At 42.2% G+C, this 21,813-nt stretch overlaps 1 protein-coding gene and 1 long non-coding RNA gene across 2 annotated transcripts in view; both read left to right on the top strand.

The window, feature by feature from the left end:
* Positions 1–11,168, top strand: part of klf3 (Kruppel like factor 3 (basic)) — a 16,818-nt gene extending 5,650 nt beyond the window's left edge. The window contains exons 2-6 of the mRNA XM_080030156.1: positions 3,333–3,393; positions 3,936–4,461; positions 5,440–5,587; positions 8,697–8,863; positions 8,974–11,168. Coding sequence (XP_079886282.1) covers positions 3,352–3,393; positions 3,936–4,461; positions 5,440–5,587; positions 8,697–8,863; positions 8,974–9,155 — 1,065 coding nt within the window. The 5' untranslated portion in view covers positions 3,333–3,351 and the 3' untranslated portion in view covers positions 9,156–11,168. The remainder of the gene's footprint in view (positions 1–3,332; positions 3,394–3,935; positions 4,462–5,439; positions 5,588–8,696; positions 8,864–8,973) is intronic.
* Positions 11,169–14,365: 3,197 nt separating this feature from the next.
* Positions 14,366–15,293, top strand: LOC307251886. Its single transcript, XR_013844912.1, has 3 exons — positions 14,366–14,496; positions 15,008–15,061; positions 15,183–15,293. It is a non-coding gene; the product is annotated as an uncharacterized lncRNA (long non-coding RNA).
* Positions 15,294–21,813: the final 6,520 nt, after the last annotated feature.

Genomic DNA, 21,813 nt, shown 5'->3' with positions numbered 1-21,813 from the left:
TTGTAGTTTGTGTGAGAGTACCCAGAAGACTGATAACCAGAAGCTAATTGTCTGGCATTTCCTTCAGGCATGTGGACATAGAGTATATGCGCAAGTAACTTTAATTCTCCCCCCAGCGGCGCTCTAGAGTGACAGGATCATTTGCATGTATTGTTCGAGTTTTGAACGGAAGCTGTGACTCACTAGTGACTAAGTCCATTCATATATATTTGTGTTTAAATGTATGTTTTTGTTAGCACCTCTTTGACCTGTGACTCACTCAACAGTAAAACATTTCTGTTTATCAGATTCTGCCCCGAGCGAGACAGTTTACGCAATGTTATTGTCGCAACCTAAAGGCAAAAAAGGAATAATATACAAAAAATACTTCTCATAAAAGGTGGAGTCAGCGGTTCTGGAGAATTTTTATCAAAATCACTTTTTGGAGATATTCTCTGATTTTGACATAAATCGTTCTCCAGAATCACTAACTCCACCTTTAATGCCAAATATGGGGATTGGTGTGTTACCTGATATCTTTGGGTTGTGAAATGTTGTGCACTAAGCAAGAAAATAATAACAAATAATTTATCGATTAAGGGTTAGTAGCAGTCGTACATCTTGGACTGACACCTCTGGTTGAAAGCTGCAAATGTATTACATCGCCTGGGCCTGTTTTCTGTTGCTTTCCATCGATGACACGCTGTGTGTCCTTTGTTTGCAATTGTGATCAGTTGTTAGATGTGTCGTGTTTCTTGCAGAAGTCCTATTCTTTCAGTACTTTTCTCATTGCTGTTTCAGTAGCAGAGGGAAAACATTTTAATGTAAACACAGGTTAGACGGTAGGTGTGTGGTGTTTTTTGGACATTTAGAATTCATTTTGTCCCTAGGGAAAGTACCTGTTTCTACACTTTCAAGCTGAGCAGTGGTTTCTTTTGTCCTTTTTCTGTTTCGTGATCCATCTGTTTGTGCTTCATACCTGTTTTTATTGGCACCTCTGTGTGTCATTCACAAGCACAGTAGAACAACTGATTGACCTCGGGTTGAACTTTAATACAATACAAACCCGGATTAGAAAACACACCCTCCAAGATATATGTGCAAACAGACACACACACACAAACAGAAAACAGTCCCCCACCTGACCGCAGGCTCTTTGTTTCGCTGGAGCCGGGCGAGGCTTCATTCGTCATGTTCACGCCCTTCCTGACACTGCAAGAGAGCATCCTGCTCTCCTATTGGTTTGCTCCAAATCTGGTGTGTGTGTGTGTGTGTGTGTGTGTGTGTGTGTGTGTGTGTGTGTGTGTGTGTGTGTGTGTGTGTGTGTGTGTGTGTGTGTGTGTGTGTGTGTGTGTGTGTGTGTGTGTGTGTGTGTGTGTGTGTGTGTGTGTGTGTGTGTGTGTGTGTGTGTGTGTGTGTGTGTGTGTGTGTGTGTGTGTGTGTGTGTGTGTGTGTGTGTGCGCTAGGGTGTGACAGCCTCTGTTCTTGCCCATTTGTTAATAATTAAAGGCTAACTTCTTTTGACTTTTATCAGGTCCCACACACACACACACTCACACACAGACTGACTGACTCCCTCAGGGTACCTTGACAGTTCAAGTTGCCTAAATGCTCCGGTGAACACACAAACACCCTCATAAACACTCTAGTCTAGGCTCAAACACAGTCATCGCGGTTGCACCTGGACATTCAAAGCCCAGGTAACTGGAACCACCTTTGAAACCTCACACGCTTTTCCATACACTCAGCGGGCCTCAGTAGGTGGGGTGCATGTCTGCCTGTTTGAAATGTGTGAGACAGTGTCACTGTCTAGTCTTTGACACTAGGCAGTTTTTAGCCACATTACACCTGTAACTGTCTTGTATCCTTGTAGCGACCGTCGTAAAGTTGTCTGTAGCATTGTCTGAGTGTCCCCCACGTGTTTTTATTACAAACAGACAAAGAGCCTCCGATGGGAGATGGCAAAAGTCGAGAGGCGGATCGATGGTCTACTGTATAATCAGTCAGAACAAATATGTTTGGCTGACATGATTTACTGGACAAGGAGTCAGTAGAGAGAGTGCAAACACACACACACACACACACACACACACACACACAAACACTTCCGACACTTTTCAGGCATCTACACTTAACTACAGGCTCTTGCCTAGCCTTTCACCCTGTGATTTACTTTTCACCATCACTACTCAAGGTGGTTTGAAGAATGGCAGTATGGGTGTACTATTGTGTGTGTGTGTGTGTGTGTGTGTGTGTGTGTGTGTGTGTGTGTGTGTGTGTGTGTGTGTGTGTGTGTGTGTGTGTGTGTGTGTGTGTGTGTGTGTGTGTGTGTGTGTGTGTGTGTGTGTGTGTGTGTGTGTGTGTGTGTGTGTGTGTGTGTGTGTGTGTGTGTGTGTGTGTGTGTGTGTGTGTGTGTGTGTGTGTGTGTGTGTGTGTGTGTGTGTGTGTGTGTGTGTGTGTGTGTGTGTGTGTGTGTGTGTGTGCCATGTTCCAAATTAGTCAAGCACTTGCGGTTGAGGTTAGGTTCAGACAAGTACTGGTTCTGGTTACGGTATGTGTGTGTATATGTCACTAATATGTCAACTAAAGGTTGTCTAGCAGGTTTTCAAATATACATTTTATGAATTCTTTACGGTATATTAAGACTGAAGGATGTAAATAGGACAAATAACAGAGTTATGGACGGTGGTCAAATGTAACTAACACTTGTGCAATTACTGTGCTTTGAGTATTTCCATTTTAGGCTACATTATATTTATTCCAGGTGAGAAATATTGCACTTTTTGCTACACTGACAGCTATATAATAGTTTCTAGTTTTCCATATTAATATTTAACATAAAAAAATTAATTATTATAAAATACAACACATTGCTAAAGATTAACCCAGTGTTTCACAACCATTTTGGCTTTTGACCTCTGACAAAAGAGCGGCATCTAGTTGAGGACACTCGTCACATTTCAGTTGTCTATGAGTTATTAGTTCCAGCAGAGAGACATTTGCCCTCTATACTTCTCACATGGTTTAATTTAAATACATTTTCAAGGCCCAAAGAGGTGAAACCCATAGGTTTGAGAAAAGTCCAAACCATTAATCATCTCACGGCCCCTCAGATTTATCTCGTGACCCTTTGGAGGGGGTGATATTCTGAAAAAAGCATTATTATTTTTTAATACTTGTAATAAAGTATTTCAACATGTTTGTATTTATGTGAGTGCTTCTTCCACCTGTGATCATTACCGACTTCCATGTTAAACTATATTAAAATTTAAAGTGAGTGAAAGTGTGTAAGCGTGTGGTTATGTATTAACTGTGTGTACTGATGTCTCTGTGTGTGTGTTTTATTTTTGTAGGAGCCAGGCCTGTGCAGCCATGCTGATGTATGATTACCCTCTGAAGACAGACATGGAGACGGTAAGGCACATGTGTGTTGGTGTTAATGTAGCGTTGGGTGCTTGAGTGTGTGTTATTGTGTGCTCTGTTCATGCCCCAACATGTTTTTATTTTATAAAAAGGCGTACAGTAACCATGACCTACACACATACTCCTGTTACGTGTCTAGACAGACTGGTTCCCACATTCCAGCTCTTCCTGGACAAACAGGCTGCTGTACAGTGGACATTTGCATACAATGGGCACAAACACTGCCAGGCAGCAGGCTAATGATCACACACACACACACACACACACACACACACACACACACACACACACACACACACACACACACACACACAGGCTCTGTTTACACACAGTACTGTGAGGACATAACAGTTATCCGCTCTCTAAAAGAGCTTGGTTACAAAAAATTGGCTGACGGTAGCTGTTTGTGTGGCAGAAACATGTTTTCCCTGTTATTCAATGCAGAGCGGAAATTGTTTTTAACTCTGTGCTCTTTTGTCCCCCTTCCCTGCTTCCGTCTGCTGCATCCTCTCTTTTTTTCTTTCCACCGCCAGTCATTCTACTCATCATTAATGAAAACCCCAGAGCAATACGGAGTGATCTTCTCCCATCATGCCCACCTCTACCACCCGATTCACGCCTTCACCCAGTCCCGCCCCCCGACCAGCAGCAGCCTGACACACACACAGCTAGAGCCCGTGGACCTGTCAGTCAGCAAGCGTTCCTCTTCCACCTCCTCCTCCTCCTCCCCTCCCTGCTCCTCCCCGGCCTCCTCCTCACGCAGCTCCCCGCCGTCCCCCTACAGCATGGCCAGCCGCGCTTCCCCCCGCTGCTCCCCCCAGCACTCCCAGCTGCACTCCTCTCCCCCCACCTCCTCACTCCCTTACCCCACCATGGTGGCCCCTCTGATGGGGTCGGGCCCCGGAGTCATCCAGGGGTCAGGGGTCATGGTGTCTCCGGTCATGGTGCCTCTGTCCGTCCTCTACCCGACGCCTCTCCACCTGCATCAGCAGATAATGGTGAGCCCGTCCGTCCACCACAGCGAGGACGACCATCATCGAAGCAGGGAGCACAAAACAGGTGAAGGCTCACTTGTTGCTCTGTTCTTTCATTTCATTTTTGAGTTATTTTCAGTATACATTTCAATTCAGTTGATCTGAGATGTATTAACATGGAATATGGTCAGTGTATAGAATTATCTAAAAATATATCTCCAGACTTTGAGGGAAAAAAATTCTTCTGAATTGTATATATCTTTAAGTGGAAATGAGGAAGTGCTTTTCATTTCCTCTGTTTGGCCGATTCCTATTTTCTCAGAGAAGCCAGGTCTTTGTTCTGTTTTCTGAGGTCAGATGGAGGTCACCATCTCTGAATCTCACTTATATTTTATAGGCACAAAAAAAATGCATTTTAATTATTATATTGATTGTTTGCTATTCCTATCCCTAGAAGGACTGTAAACAACCAAAAATACTTGTAGTGGTAAAGGTATATTTTGCAGTAAACATGTGGAATGAAAAATTAGACAAAGGATATAAGAATTCATATAGAGCAATATTATAAATCTACAGCCACGCTAGCATCATAGCAAACTTACAATAATTATGTTAGTAGGCTGATGTAAAGCAGGTATAATGTTTACTAAATTAGGTTAGCATGTTACCATGTTAATTAGCACTTAAACAATGTATAACTGAGGTTGATGGGCATTCGTTTAGCAGGTATTGGGTTAAGAACATTTTTTTGGAGATAGAGGAAAAGCTGATGAAACACAAAAATCATTATGATTCATTCTCTGCAGACCATGAATCTCTGTGCAAAATGTCACAATAATCCATCCGATAACTGTTGAGATATTTAAGTCTGAACCAAAGTGCTTGACCTACCAACAGAGCAACTATGTCCAAAAACAACAGAGGGAAAAACGTTAGAGAAGCTTAACAAGAAAAGTTCTCACTTACAGATTGTATCTTTATTTTGTGAGGATGATGTCAGCAGTGTGTTAATGTGAGTAAATGCTGACCAGCTCACATTTGATGTTTCTTTACATCTACCCAGTTCACTCTACGAAACCCCTTGAGCTGCGGGGCGACGCCCATGACCTGCACAAGCCAATCAAAACAGAGCCTCGCCCTGAGTTTGCTCATGACCTCCATAGCAGCCACGAGATGAAATCATCCGTCATCAGGATACCACACGAATACGGGTCAGTGACACACCAACGCACTTATACACATTTTGAAAGAAGCATCAAGAGTTTCCTAAGTTTCTGTCTGCCTCGGTGCTTCCCCTTTAACGTCATATGGTAGTGGAATTTAGAATCAAAATCTTTCTGTCGACTGGATCCGTATCTGTTTCTATCGGTGAAGACCCTAGGGTTGGATATCCCTTGAAGTGATTCCAGGACTGAAATGATAAAAGAGTTTTGGTACTGATACTGAAACCATCCCTTTTTTATGCCTAAGAGCATAACAAAATATGCCAATATAGTAACTACTACATAGTTATGCAGTAACTTCTATATGCCAATATAGTAGTTACTGCATAACTATGTAGTGGTTGCCTGTTCCTGTTAATGTGGCTGAGAGGAAGTTAACTAAGAGCAGCTAACAAACGTGCACAGATGAGTTTTTAATAGACAGAGATAACACAGGACCAGTATCACAACAAGTGTGGGACACGTGAACAAGCCGCACGCTGACTGTGTGTGGGCTGTGTCAGATTCCTTCATTCCAGTGTGGTGTCTTTTCATTCTCTCATTTCCAGTCTAGGCCATCAGACACACCTCTCATTACAGCCACTTCCCGCATCTTCTTATCAGCCACACAGGTTGATATCAGCCATAGTGAGCTTGTCACCTCCTCCATTCTTCTTCCTCTACTCTTCCCATTCACCCGCACCCCCACCCTCTTTCCATCGCTCAGCACTTCCTGTATTTTTAATTTTGCGCTCTTTGTCCGGAATGTCCCACGCTTTCTTGCCCTCCCTTTCTGGCCCCCCTTCCCCTCATCCCTTCCTGTTCCTCCTCTACTTCCGGTTTCCTCCTCTTCACCTCGTCTCATCTGTTTTGTAACTCAATGGTTCTTCAGCATCTAAACTAATGTTGCTTTTTATAAAGATATAATAGCAGTTTGGTTGCAATTCTCTGACTATATGCAATAGTCAGAGAATGTTGCCAGTTAATTATTGCTTGTGTGTGTGTGTGCGTGTTTTATTGTTCCCACCCCACCCCCCTTTACTGTAGTTCGCAGGGTATTTGCCATCACAATTCGCTGTTGCACATGCCAACCGTAAAAGAAAAAAAAGGGGGTGTGTCTGTATCAGTCATCACCTGTCTTCTGAAAACACATACATGGACAATGTAAATATACATTATGTGTATGCGGGTAAATAGGTCATGTTTGCTATGTGTATAATAATGATAGAGTGTGTGCAGAAAGGGATGTTTTTTATGTGTGTGCATGCGTGTGTGCATGTGTGTGTGCATGTGTGTGTGTGTGTGTGTGTGTGTGTGTGCGTGTGTGTGTGTGTGTGTGTGTGTGTGTGTGTGTGTGTGTGTGTGTGTGTGTGTGTGTGTGTGAGATGGGGGACTTTCTACACATTCTTTTCCCAGAACTGATCTGTAAGGGATTCCTATTTCATCACTCGACACCTGCTCTCAACTGCCACTTACACACACACACACACACACACACACACACACACACGCACACACACACACACACACACACACACACACACACACACACAGTGTTAAACACCTGCTTTGGCTTGTTGAAGTTTGGTACAAGACTTGGAAGAGGGCAGCACCAAAGATTTGCATCAAATTGTTGAATGGTTCAGTGAAAAGAACAATCACGAGGGAGGTGACAGGACAAAGTAAAGGCGTGGTGGGGCTGGGAAAAAATGTGGGTTTCAACTTCCTGACTGGTTAAAGTTGTTATTTCAGTAGATGCCACCAAATTACAGTTTTTTTTTAGATTGCTTGAGCACAATTTTAAAAACAGCACGATTTCTCAAAACACTACACACCAAACACCCAATTAGCAAAACACCTCTTTTCAAAACTATACACTATTTTATAAAAAAACATATTTTGTTACCATATGAAACACACACTTTTTATATTACTTAATTCTGTCAGTTACACACTGCTGTTGCTAACCTTAAACACCTTTTAGTAATTCTACTTCTCAGTGATTTGAGTAATGTATATAAAGTACACAGAGAAAGTGCAAATATACAATAATTTCACCAAACACTTGACAAAACCAATGCTGCAGACTGAGGAAAATATCATTTATTTCTCTCCATACACCCAAATCATGGAAAATCACAACAAAACATGTCTGCAGTAGTGTGCATAACCATGTTATCCCAGCAAACAACAACACACATAAAATACTGTATCCAGTACAGGTTAAAAATTACAGAAATAAAGAAAATAAAAAAATTAAGAAAACAGAAAATACTAGACATTATCTCTTCTCCTAGCTGGATCTGGCCAGAGAATTTCATCCACATCACAGGTGATATCCTCAGTGTCAAGACGTTGGAAGAACCTTCTTGAATGTCTTATCCACCCTTGCACAGCTATGGCGTGAGGTCCACTAGTGTTGCAAGAATTTCATTAGATACATTTGGTCCTCTTCTTCTTCCACGTTCTCCTCTTGCTTCAGGTCTTCCTATTCCTCTTCCTCTGCCTCTATCTCTGCCTCTACCTCCTTCTTCTCCTCTGTGGATTACCCCTCTCACCCTCACTCTTATTCTGACTCCTTCCATTGTGGTTACTGTAAAGGCAGGTGAACTTACCTGCTGCATTTTTATAGTGCTTGAACCTGATTGGAGTGTCTACAATAAAGCAATCATGTGTTTTCGCACCTAATGGCTGTGTTTACTGATTGGCTCATGTGTTTGGTAATTTGACAGTCAGTGCTTTGGAATTGCAATGAGGTGACATCCTGATAAACTTCTGTGTCTAATGTATTCAAGTGTGTTTAGTGTTTTGCAAATCACTGTGTATTGTTTTGCAAAAGGTGTGAGGCTGACTTTGTGCTTATAGTGGTGCACATATGGGCCAATGGTTTGCTCCTTGAGTTTAAGGTTTTGATAATTGTGTAATACTTTTGATTTTAGTGTTCGCACAATCGTAAAAAACTGTAAACGTGCATTTAGATTTCCACATCATTAAAGGAGGTGGTTGTCGTTACATTAACACCAGCGCCGTCTCTTGTTCAAATTGGGAGAGGATGAATGCAGCAAAATCAATTAACGCTACTTAAACGTATGATGTCCTCTCTGTGTGTCTCTCTTAGGGGTAACAACCCATCAGTAATAGTTCACTCGGGCACACAGCATCCTCTCCCTTCTGAGTCTCCGGACTCGCTGAAAAAGCGGAGAATCCACCGCTGTGACTTTGGCGGCTGCAACAAAGTGTACACCAAGAGCTCCCACCTCAAAGCACACCGCAGGACACATACCGGTAAGAGCCTTCCTTCACACACAAGCTCCTTTCCAACCTGTGCAAACATCGTCTTTTACCAGCCTTTTCTCATTGATCAACTTCACATTTGTTCTCTCATTTGTGTGCAGGGGAGAAACCGTATAAGTGCATGTGGGAAGGCTGCACGTGGAAGTTTGCCCGTTCGGACGAGCTGACGAGACACTTCCGCAAGCACACAGGGGTTAAACCGTTCCAGTGCCCCGACTGTGAGCGCAGTTTCTCCCGCTCCGACCACCTGGCGTTGCACAAGAAACGCCACCTCCTGGTGTGAAATGCATTCACCGGGCAGCTCGGAAGAAACTTGGTGCTGGTTTCTACGTTGGACTGTACCACTTTGACTTGAGGGGGGATTTTAAAGACCTGGCTCTACACATTGGACTCCGAACAGGGACAGGGGAATTGTTCCTCAGGCTGCACTTTCACCTCATTAGCCTTTAATATGAGCTGGTGTCCGCCTGCTAATCATGTAGCCATCCCTCAGTTTCTGATCCATTCTGCGGGTTTTTTGGGTCAGCTCATTTTTACATTCAAATAGAAATCAGGTTGTCGTACCAGACCTCTGATCCACTGTGGAAGGTCCAGACACTTTAAAGGAAAATAAGAGGCTGCAGCTTCTCAGCAGGCCTGAGAGCAGTGCCCTCTGTGGCTAAACAACCACACATCTGTTGCAACATCAGTTGTCATTTCTCTGCATGCCTCCAAGTAAAGATTGTGGACACACACACACACACACACACACACACACACACACACACAATCACACACACACACACACAAACACAATCACACACACGTTATTTGCAAACTAGGCCAATATAATGTGAAACTTTTCGGAATGTATCATATCACACATACTGTGCATCGTGTCATACAGTACATACTTCAGCTTGCTCTCACCAGCACAGCTAACTTTGAGATTCAGTAATGCGAACTCCTCCTTCATGGGGCCACCACATTCAGAAAACACCACTCACCTCTGCTTCCTGCAAGCTAACATCATGAAGTGACATGTGGCTCAAGCTTTCTCTTGTACATACATGCACATGTTTAACTGTACACACAACAGAAAACATGCACCTGGTAATAAAGCAGCTCAGCCACGGTCTAGTGTGCTTTTGGTATTTTGGTTTGGAGTGGGAGGGGGGACTCTGGCTCTCGTTCATTTGGTTCATTGTCAGAGTGAAGTGTTTTTTTTATATTTTCATTCAGAAATGTGAAAGTTGCTGCACAAGGGCATTATTGTGTTAGTGAGGAAAAGACACCACTCGGTTGGTTTAAGGGTAGAAGCAATGATATGTCTTGGTTTGTGACCTGGAATCGTGGTAGCCTTTTTTATTGTATGAAAATGTTATATGGGAAAAATATAGAAAGTACAAAGTAGGGAAATATCTGTAATTTTTGTTTTTCAAGAGCAGATAGCCTTGTGTTATGGGATATGTAATTTTTTACATTTGACAATTGATTTAATTCTTCATTTAATCCTACAGTTTTCTTAAACGAAGGTCATACAAGAGATAGAAAATAAACTTACACCATACATTTTTAGAATGCCATCAAGAGCACAGTCCGTTTTTTGTTTTTTACAGCTTCTGGAGAACAAAATATTTTTGTTTATAGCGTCTTTGTACATGTCTCCAATGAGCACTTTATATATATAGATATACTGTATATATATAAAATTCCCACAGCCAAACATTCTTAAATCTGATTTTTCCATTGATAGATCTGCTGGTCAGTTTAATCGAAATCATGTAACAGTTGTCTTGGTTTGTCTTTTTTCTAATCATGTAATGCCAAAAAAAGGATGTGACACTTTCTTTTATTTATATGTACACTTACAACAAAATAAACAAGACACGCACGCACACACACACACACACACACACACACACACACACACACACACACACACACACACACACACACACACACACACACACACACACACACACACACCGAATGTAGCGGCTCAACTGATCTGCATTTTCCCCTGGATATTCTATGTGTTTTTTTGCTTGTAAATGTTTTTGTATCTCTGCAAATACAAGTTGTAATATATAAATATATATATTTTATAATTGATTAGACTGAAAGGGCAATTAAAGGTTTTATTAAGCATGATTTTGATACTCTCATAATAATGGATATTATACATTTCTATAATAAACCCTATCTCTTTTTAATCTACAAACATTGGCAATTCAAAGGGAACATGTTAAACTGTGAACATATAACTGTACAGGTCTGTCTGCAATTTTGCATTTACTTTAAAACAGAACATTCATACCACTTAATAAACGTATTGATAATATTTGCAGTATGGAGTGCTGTGTCTTATTTTTTGTGTGTGATTGCTCTGAAGAGTTAATAAAGTTGATGGTAGATAAGCTGATTGACAGAAGACCAATTCACAACTATTTTGATGATAAAATAAAGGCTATTAACAGTGTTATGGTCTCAATACATTTAACAGGTTTTTACCCACAGGCACACTCTCACCCAGACACACACACATGACAGGCAGTATATTCACCTTCATAAGAACTCAATCAAAACATTTGCAAAAAGGATAACGGGCACTAGCTGTAAACCTTTTTAACTGTGATATGGTTTATTTTTCACAAAGTAACAAAGCTTATAATGGCTTGATCTTGGCAATTGCTCAGTTTCGTGAGATAGGGTTTGATCGTTTCGTTGCGTAGATATATATATATAGGCCTATATATATGTATTAACATCTGTGGTTTCGTTGAAGTGAATTCACGGCTATTAAGATTCGAAGGAAGAAAACACGGGCTCGTCCGGGATTTGAACCCGGGACCTCTCGCGCGGCGCCCGTCGATAGTTTAGCTAGATTTCCCTAGATCGTTTCCCATTCATTCCCTATGGTAGTGAATTATCACTACGGATGTAATATATTTTCGGCCGCTACTAGGATAAGGGGGGGCGCTGTTTTCCCCTTAGATCTCCCTTAACTTTTTACAATGCATTCTCTATGGTAGTGTCTAGTCGCACTACGGATGTAATATATGTTTGGCCGCGCGTGGCGCTTTGCTTTGGAGTCGTTTGGGCGGGCGGGGCTATCAGCCTCCGGCTTCTGATGTCAGTCAGTAGGTCAGTATTCGCCTAGAGTTTGAATTGTCTGCAGCTCGCGCAGTCTTGAAGAGACTATCACAGTTCAGAAGTAAGTGATTTACATTATAAAGTTATGATATGTTGAATTAAACAATGCACGATGAACGGACCTGTAGTGATATTTTATCTCAGCGCCGCCTGAAGTTTTCCCGTTTACGTGAACAGTTGCCCGTTGCAATGTATGATGAATTACGGCGACTATACTGCCACATTGAGCCGTCAAATGTTCGTGGAATTACATTTTTACAGTTCTAATGATTGTCGTGAGTTAACATATGGGAGTATGACGTTTACTACCGTTAATAAGTCTCACCGTTTTGCGGTTAAAGTTAAATATACGCTGGGTGCTTTTTTACACAAACAGTCAAAATGACGGTGGATAACAGACTAGACAGTGAATGAAACCAGCTACGAATGGACGTGCTTCATTTGTATCGTGTACTTTCGTTCTGTTTACACTTACTACAACGTTATGTCGACGGCTTCCAGTCGCCTTTATAAAGTTACCGGCGAAAGTAACTTCATAACGGCTCGCTCGGAACGTTCACTTTCCCCGCTATCATGCATTCTGTCTGTGAGATTAAAAATAAAAAAAACACACAATAGACAACTGAGCTGTCATATGTTAAACGCTGATATCGTTATTTTACATTGCAAACCACTCTGAGGGATTTCCATACTGTGTCATCATAATAATAATATACCAGTCATGCATGCTTTATTTTACCAATCACGTTTATATAATAATGTAGGAAAAATCTCAACAAAAGACAAAGTGGCTTTGATGAAGTTAAGTCAATTCACATCTAGGTGTTACTTTTTGGGTCTCACGATGCTGAGGGAGGGGGGGGGATTCGGGTGCAAACACAGTTCAAAGCATGGACATATAAAGAAAGGTTCAAAGGAACGAAGTGAGCCAAGTTCTGTCATCTCTACTTTAAAGGCATAGACAGTAGGTTCAAAGGATATCACTACTCACTAGGGTACACCAAGTTCTGTCATCTCTACTAGGTATAGACAGTAGGTTCAAAGGATATCACTACTCACTACACCAAGTTCTGTCATCTTATCTCTACTAGGAGACTGTTTACATATGTTCAAAGGGTTTCACCTTAAAATGGCCATGTTGGCGTTTAAACAGTCAATCTAAACACAGCTCATTGTCACTCACAGGACACACCTGTGTTTAAAAAAAAACAATTCCTCTCTTTAACATATTAAATAACCAAATCATTTTTTTCATTACAGAAAAATGCGAAAGCAACATTTCTTCCCCGGGAGGATCAGTGTTTCATTCCGCTCTGGTCCTCGTGGGTATCTCCGCCAGGACCCAACCGAAGCAGCAAAACTCCTAAAGGACAACCCAGCACTGCAGGACAAGTCTGCCCTGTTGAAGGAGGAGGTGGTCAGACAAAATGCCCTGACTGTGGTCCGTCAGAGAGGAGGTGATGCCTCGGACAGAGCAGAGGTGTTTGGAGAGTACATCCTACAGTTTGGAAAGTACAAAGGGAAATCTTTCCGTTGGCTCCTGGAGAATGACATTGGGTACACAATTTACCTAATCAGGAGTAAAGAAAAGGAAGAGGCTGCAGGAGTATTCATGGGTGAAGGACACAGCAAGGACAGCTTACTTTCATTTGAAATGTATGCCCTCAGTTTTAGCCAAGTCCAAGCACTTCTCAACTATCTATCACAGAGGCCAGATTTGACAGCAGCAGCAGCAACAGGAGAGGATGACCAGCTGGTCGGTTTTGGCACTCGTGCAAAAAACACCTGGCGAGAAATTTGGGAAAGCAGGGATGATGGCTATGCATCCTTTATAATAAAAAAAAAAAGCTGTGCTCCTGGAACAAAAATGTATAAATTAAAAAAATATCTGCAGAAGAAGCTACAGTCAGCCTCTGGCTCCTCTTCAACACACACCTCACCAGCTCCTGCCAGATCTATAGGTGGGTCTTGTTTTCCGTTTATTTTGACAAAAAGATGTACCAGTACATGTTGGTTTATAAGAGCACCAAATGGAATGAACTTGAATCATGCACCGTTTACCATTCTCCTTCTTGTCTGTTGCATCACAGTGATGGATGAAGATGAAGAGCTGGAGAGAGCAATGCTGACCATCTCTCCTTCTAAACAGCATGTGCAGAGTTGTAAGTAAACATTAGCCTCCTTGTTGTTACTACCTAACCATTCAGAAACTATTTACAGTTAAGCTTTTTTGCAGTGTATATATATTAATAACATTTTTGTGTGTCTTCCAGCTACTTCTGCATCATCATTGTCCCCCACCAGACGACAGGCAACACCAAGGCAAAGAGGTTCCTGAACAAATATGTCACACATCAACGGACAACTCTGGGAACATGAATTATTATCCCAACATGAAGCATGAGTTCTACCTGTCTGTTATCATGTTTGTGTTCTGGTGTTCTACCAAGAGTCCTAGTGACTATGAATTGCTACCAGTCATGATGTTGGTAAGTACCAATCCTTATTTTCCTACAAGAATAAAGACCACTACACATTTTAGTACATCAGCATTTCTACATCCATTATTGAAATTATCTAAATTACAATATTTTATCCGGAATGTGTTAGACATACAGTTTGTAATTTTTTTAACGAATACCTTCATATAGTACAACCAGTGAAACAAAAAATTTGGAGTGGTCTCTCTCTTTTGCCGGAGCTGTATATAACAAACCGCCTTGTTTACTAACAGACGAATGCATGTGTTTGCAGTGTGCCATCTTGCTTCGGCTAAATTGTAGTGACTGAAAGCTGAATTCTAATCCATAATAAATCAAATGCATGTGTATGAATGAAATATAATCTACATTATTTATGTAAGAAACATTACATTAATGTATTGTTTCACGATATTGCTAAAGCAGGTGAAGTAAAGGATGGGTAGTTTGTTCCTTTACTAACACTGATTTTTGTATATTGCCAAAATATAAATGACTAACATCACTATTTTCGTCATAGTACCATCTGCTTCACTGTCCACGGAAACTCAGAGGACGGCTTCAGAAGGAGATGGTAAATGCAATTTACATCTTTTTGTTTATCCATTTAAACAATTTTTCACATATGCTCTGCTTATTTCAGTCCAACCCAGACCATTAATTGATTGCTTTTTATTGTCCTTCCCTCCCTGCAGCCCCAGCTCTGCCAGCTGTGAAGAAACCTGTCCCTCTTCCTAAGGAGCTGATGTTTTTAATGCCAGAAACAGAAGCTCCCCTGCCATCGAAGACGGCCGTCACTGTTCCAGGTGTGTTATTTAACCTGTATTCAATTTAAAAAAAATATTTATGTTGTGTACATTTAAACTTTTTTTCACACATGCCTTGTTTATTTCAGTTCAAACCCAGACCATTAATTGATTGCTTTTTATTGTCCTTCCCTCCCTGCAGCCCCAGCTCTGCCAGCTGTGAAGAAACCTGTCCCTCTTCCCCAGGAGCTGATGTCACTGCCAACAGAGACGGTCATCACAGCTCCAGGTGTGTTATTTTACCTGTATTCACCTTTGAAAAATATTTATGTAGTGTCCTTCATAAATGTTGTAAAGTACCTTTTTATATTTTTTTCTTTATCTTCCTGTTAAAAATAATGAAATGTTTACTATTCTATATAGAACATCAGAGTTCTCCTAAGGCGTCTGTGGCACCCACACAACCTCCTCTGCCACTAAGTGCACCAATAGCTCAAAGTAAGTATGTATGTGTGTATGAACAATAATAATAGCTTTATTTGTATAGCAACTTTAAAAACAATGGTTTACAAAGTGACTTGAAATAAGAAACAGGAGCAAATACCAAATATGTAAAATGTATTTTAAGAAGTGAATAAAAAAAAGTTACTGATTCAGCAAGTGACATACAAAATCTTGATGATTTTCTGTGTTTTTATTCTTGTCTGACTAGGTCAGCCATCACCTGTCCCCAGCCGTGCCTCTACTCCACTTACTTCCTATGACCATGACATCAGTCAATGGAACTGCTCACAGCAGCAGAGGATCTGGATGAAGAGTGAGCTGGAATCCCTGGGTCTCTGGCCAGGCTGCATCCCTGTGCGTAACCCCATGAAGATGCTGTCTTTGTGGCGTTCCCCTCCTCAGCCTGAGTTAATCGATAGCATCTCTGAGCTTCCATCCCCCAAGTACTTTCAACTTCACCCCTTTTTTATATGGAAGCCAGAGAATGATAACATAATGGTTAGGCTGAGGAACAATTACACCCTGCCTTGCATAGATGGTTGCGCTCAGGCTCAAGTTGCCTCTGCAGGTGTTGGCAGACCTCGAGTTATCGTCGGACTAACCGGACAGTATTACCTGCTGTCATCCAGGCTGTGCTGCAAAGTTTGCCGGAAAAGGTGGTACGCTGACAACCCGATCTGGCTGCAAAAACTTCCCCAGAGGTTTACAAACCTGTTGCCAGCAGTACTCACATTAAAGAAGGCTATTTGTAAGTCAGTAATGCATGAGCTACGACGGACAGGCAACTCTCCCTCTGACATGGCTAAGCAGATCATGGAGATGATGCACCTGAAGTATGAACGCGCTAACCTGGCTTATCTCCTAAGCTGCCAAACTATCATCGATGGTGAAGCAGGGAAGTTTGGCCAAAGAACAATAACACAGTTCATTCGACAGGGCACAAATCCAGCTCCCTTTGGCGAGTATGGAGATTCAGATGGCTGGAACGGGATCTCTGTCTCTTCACACTACCTGACAGACTGCCTACTCTATGAGTACAAGCACCAGGAAGCAGCGATCAGAACACTCATGCAGGGCACCTTTGGGCAGGCTTTCCGCTCAGATCACACCCGCAAAGTGGCCAGGAAGGTCACTTTCGTATCCGGGACCATGTCATCCTATGCAGTGATGAACGAGCACTGGATGATCCTCTCTTGGGCAATGGTGCAGTCTGAGACGGAGAGATCCCTGAAGCCCCTGTACGAGGGACTGGCAAACCGCTACAGCGCTGCAGGCATCCAAAAGGCGCAATACCAGTGGGTTGACAGGTAATCATTTTTTAAAATAGAAATGTTATTATTGATGAACGTGAATAGCCCATATTCGTAACTTACATCTCCCTTTATCATACATATTAACAGTTTGATGAAGGACTTTCGCACACAATTATATTAGGTGTTTTTATTAATACAAATATTACTGTCATGGCTGAATGCATTTGAGTACACAAAGTGATAAGACTGTTTTAACAATTCATTGATATACTTTGTTTTGTTTCTTTTAGGGATTGCTGTGCATCCTTCAAGGTGGCAGAATCCTTTGCAGGAGAGCATCTGAGCTGGGAGGCGTGGAGAACAACTGATGCCATTGTTTCTGTAGCCACGCATGGGAACCTGCTGAATGCATGTTCTTCAAGGTCCGACTTCAACCAAGATATAACTATCAAGTTGGACTTGTTCCACTGCATGAGGCGTCTCCTCCGTGAGTGTGTTACAGAGCATCATGCTCTTTACAGCTCATTTGCTCAATTCTTGTCTGCTGCTTTTTCTGTGGTGGATCAAGAAGACCTGCAGAGGCTGAAGGATGCATACACATTTTGCAACATTGAACCGTGCAACCCCACCAAACATCATGTCCGTCATCACTGCCGTATCCAGATTCCCAAGCCCGAAGAGCTGGTCCAGAGAGTGGAGGGAGTTTTCCAGCATTTGTTTGTTTGTTTGTAACCTTTATTTAACCTCGAAAGATCAATTGAGGGGTGACCCTCTTTTACAATGACGTCGAGTAATTTCCACCTTGCCACAGACCCAAATGGTGCTCCTCTGTTCAAGCCCTCCATGCTGAAGATCTGGCGGATTCAGCGTGTGCACATCCTGCGAGGCTGCCTGAGTGATCCAGAAGTGGAAGGTCGGATCCTGTACAGGAATGGAGGCACATTACAGCTGAACCACGTTCAGGGTGATGGAGCAAAAGTACCTGTTTGGATTCCCATCAGAGGCACATCACAACAGGAGGGGTACCACTTTCATCAGGCAAAGTGGGTCACAGGAACACGGGTTTCCTCTGAGCTTTTTCAAGCTCAGGGGATGACGGGGGTTGCACGGTGGAACTACCAGCGCCTGGTAGATTTACAGCAGCCAGGGGTTTGCCTCCCAGCTGTTTTTGACCCCGCATTGATTGCAAACCTCAATGCGGTCTCTCACCAGGTGTTGGGCCACAGGAAGTATCCTGCCTTCCATCCCTCCGGCAGAGACACAGGAGAGAAGTTTGGCCTGGAATATTTGGAGCCTGGTTGCCGCCCAGTACCTTTGGATTGGGAAAAACACAGGAGCAAGCCAGACTCCCAGGTCATCACTCCACCTCCTCAACCCTGCCCACCCACCGACCAGTCCGGGCTTCCTCCAGCATCCTCCAGGGTTCCAGCAAAGCTGTTCCAGTTTTCAACATGGCAGCCAGCTGATCTTGGAGGTGAACGAGCTCCCAAGCCTGAAATAGAGCCAGGTAAGGACTTCTTGACAAAGTAGTGGCAAAAGTCAGCAGCAGCACTATTATAAATAAAAAATTTTACTACTAAATTATTATTTTCTTTTTTAAATAGCCGTATCAGTGTTTTATATTTATTTTCTGAGAGATGTGACAACAAAGGGATCTTATTTACTCATTTCACCTGACCTGTACACTTGTCTTTTGTGGTTATAGGAACCACAAGCCCGCCGCCTTTGCCTCTGCTGACATCACCGACTGCAGCTCGCACTGGACCTGTCAAGTCCGGTGGGAGAACCTTTGTGTTGGACCACAAGCGCTGGCCAGCACCTATGAAGCAATGCATCGACAACATCCTCAATAAATATCACGGACAAAAGGACATGCTAAAGCTTGTGGACCAGGATTATGCCACCCTGGTTCACAACTCAGCCAAAGATCCAAATAGCTTGCTCCACCCAACAACAAAGCTACATATAGCACAGTATGTAAAGCACCTGAGCAAGCTATTGAACACTAGCTCATCTTTGAACACTACACCAGAACGGCTTCAAGACAGGCAGCAACTGCGGTATGCGCTGACAGAGGGGAGTCAGACTACCAGTGTGCCAGTTGTCACAATGCCTGTTGAAGTCACAAAACCACCTTCACCCGTTCAGACTGTAGAACCCATCACACAGGAGTCCCTTGAAAAAATGGTTCAAGGCATATTGGCAGTACACCAGCAGCAGCAACAGCCACACACAAAAAAAACAAAAACCATAACCTGTCTTGCCTGTGGCCAGCCAAAGTCCAGGTATGAAAATGATGGTTCATCAGTTCATTTTTTTTACCAGCAAGGACCTGTCAGATATTTCTACTGCTCCACCATAGTTTTCAAAAAATACGGTGCTGAAGGTCTGACAGACCCTAGGATGGCATTCAGGGATTTTGCTGGGACAGAGTTCTTCCAGCGGGAACTGGATGCCACAAAAAAAAAGGTGGAGGAGAAAGTGGAGAAGAAGAGGAAAAGAACCAACACTGAGCCGACAGGTCGCAAGTGCCGGTTCTGTCGGCTGGAACTAAAGCAGGGCCCCAGCAGTCCACATGTCCACACAGGCTTCCCTGGACTTGCTGGGAAATACATATACTGCCCTGCCAAAGTACTGTCCATCTACGAAACACAGGGCATGCAGATGGAGATGACCTGGAAAGACTTCTGCCAGTCTCCATTTTATGAAATGGAAAAGAAGAGATGGGAGGTTGAAAAGAGAAAATAAGGGGGTATGTACATATCTTTTGTCCATTTTAATTTACTGTTAAGAGTTCAAATTAAAGTAATATTTTAATCAGTTTACATTTCTGTCTTTGATATAGGCCTCTTTTGGACTCCCATCTGTTCTTTCATCTCCACTGCAAATGATGTCATGACCGGATGGACAGCGGCCCTAGATTCCTCAACAAGCTGGACGATATCTCCTCCACCCCCCTGGATCTTGCTGTCATTTGTTCACTTACATCTATCTATAAAGCAAGAAACATCTGTCTGTCTATCTGTCTGTGACTCGCATATCTCTCTCACTGTTAGTCAGATCGGCCTGAGCTTCTAGATATGGCTTGCGCACGGCACAAACGTGTGCATCCTTGATTGATTATGATGTTTTGGACCAAATATGTAAAATTTATCATATTTATATCATGCTGGCGGCGAATACATGCGCACACTGAAGGTCACAGCAACAACGGGCATGAAGCAGCATGAAGTTGTCTCCGGCTAAACCCCGCTTCCCTCTGATTTGAAATGAGTGACGAGCGGGACACACATCGACCTGCTTCCTACGGGCAATGCACTAGTTACTGTAAACTGAAGAAAAAAAATCTAATTAATTCCACTCACGTCTTCCCAGTTCAACGTGAATGCAATAATACAACAATACTACTGTTGCAGTTTTATTTCCTCAAATGTGAGCCAGGAAAATGTACATTTTTAAATATTGTAAATAAAATAAAAATCTGTTTTATATTTATACTATGTTTCTTGAATATTAAGTTGTGATGCTGTGAAGATTGTTAATAATAAATGATTAAGATTTAACCCTGTTCTTGTGTAATTTTAATAAGTGAATAATTTTTTGTGATCATTGAATGTATTGGAAAAAGTAGCTGCATTTTAAATATGTTGTATACACTTAGTATGAAAGGTATATAATATAATTGGTTATTAGCCATAATAAATATGTCAAGGACTTGACATAATGCTTTAGTATTTTTTTCCACACTGCATTTGAGTTAATAATTCTAAGCTCCTGAATTTATTACCAATATAAAGTGTAGCAAACATTAGCACACACCTCTCTGTCTGTAACTTAAATGATAGTCATAATAGAAGAAGACCATCAAAGTGAGATTAACATTTCTTGTTTCAAAACCACCTCTTTACCTTTGTCCGTTCCGGGGTTTGAACCGGCTCCAGATATTTATCTTAACTACTTAAGGGAAATTTTGAGGGATTAAGGACCATAGTCAGCAGGGGTCGATACTGCAATTTCATTGGCTGTCAGGCTGTGCCAGTCATCCACGTCTTGCCCTCGCACCCTAAGCGAGAATCATACCCCTAGACCAACGAGCCGACATGGCGCGAACAACAAGCGTGTACAAATTTGAAACACGTGGATTCTTTAGCTAAATTTCCCTAAACCGTTTTCCATTCCCTATGGTAGTGCTAAACCACTACGGATGTAATATATTTACGGCCACTAATGGGATTTGGGGGGTGAGGGGGGGCGCTGATTTCCCCGCCCTCTCTAAACTGTTACAGTTCATTCTCTATGGTAGTTATTTGAGACATAATAGCCTATGTGCAGTGGCACAGACGTTAAAAAACAAATTTTAATAAATAAGTTATCTACCTTTTTAAGTAATACTTCGGTGAATTAAACAATGGACGATGTACGAATGTGTAGTGATACTTTCTGTCGCCGATGGCAGACGTTGTCCCGTTTCCGTGAACGAGATAACAGTTGCTCGGTGGAGATGTAATAGTAAACAAAACCGCGACTTTTAGCCACAGAAAGTTTCTCTTAACACTCTGACTAACCTTCGTGACTTTTACTGAGGTTAATAAATGCTTAAATATGCTGGTAAAAGTTAGAAAAACGCTGGATGTTTCTTTACACAAAAACTGTCAAAAATAACGGAAGATAGCAGAGACTAGACGGTGAATGAATGCAAGTGTGCTTCACCGTGTAGGCCCTACTGTCGTCCTGTTTACATTTTAGTTTGTGTTAACAGCTTCCAGATCGAACAAACAACTCTATGAGGGGGTGTCATACTGTTTCATGTTGCCTACAATGCA

This window comes from Ammodytes marinus, assembly GCF_949987685.1.
Source record: "Ammodytes marinus genome assembly, chromosome: 6".
NCBI classification, from domain to species: Eukaryota; Metazoa; Chordata; class Actinopteri; order Uranoscopiformes; family Ammodytidae; genus Ammodytes; species Ammodytes marinus.
Note: the sequence above shows the minus strand (reverse complement) of the source record. Positions and strands in the feature narration are given on the sequence as shown.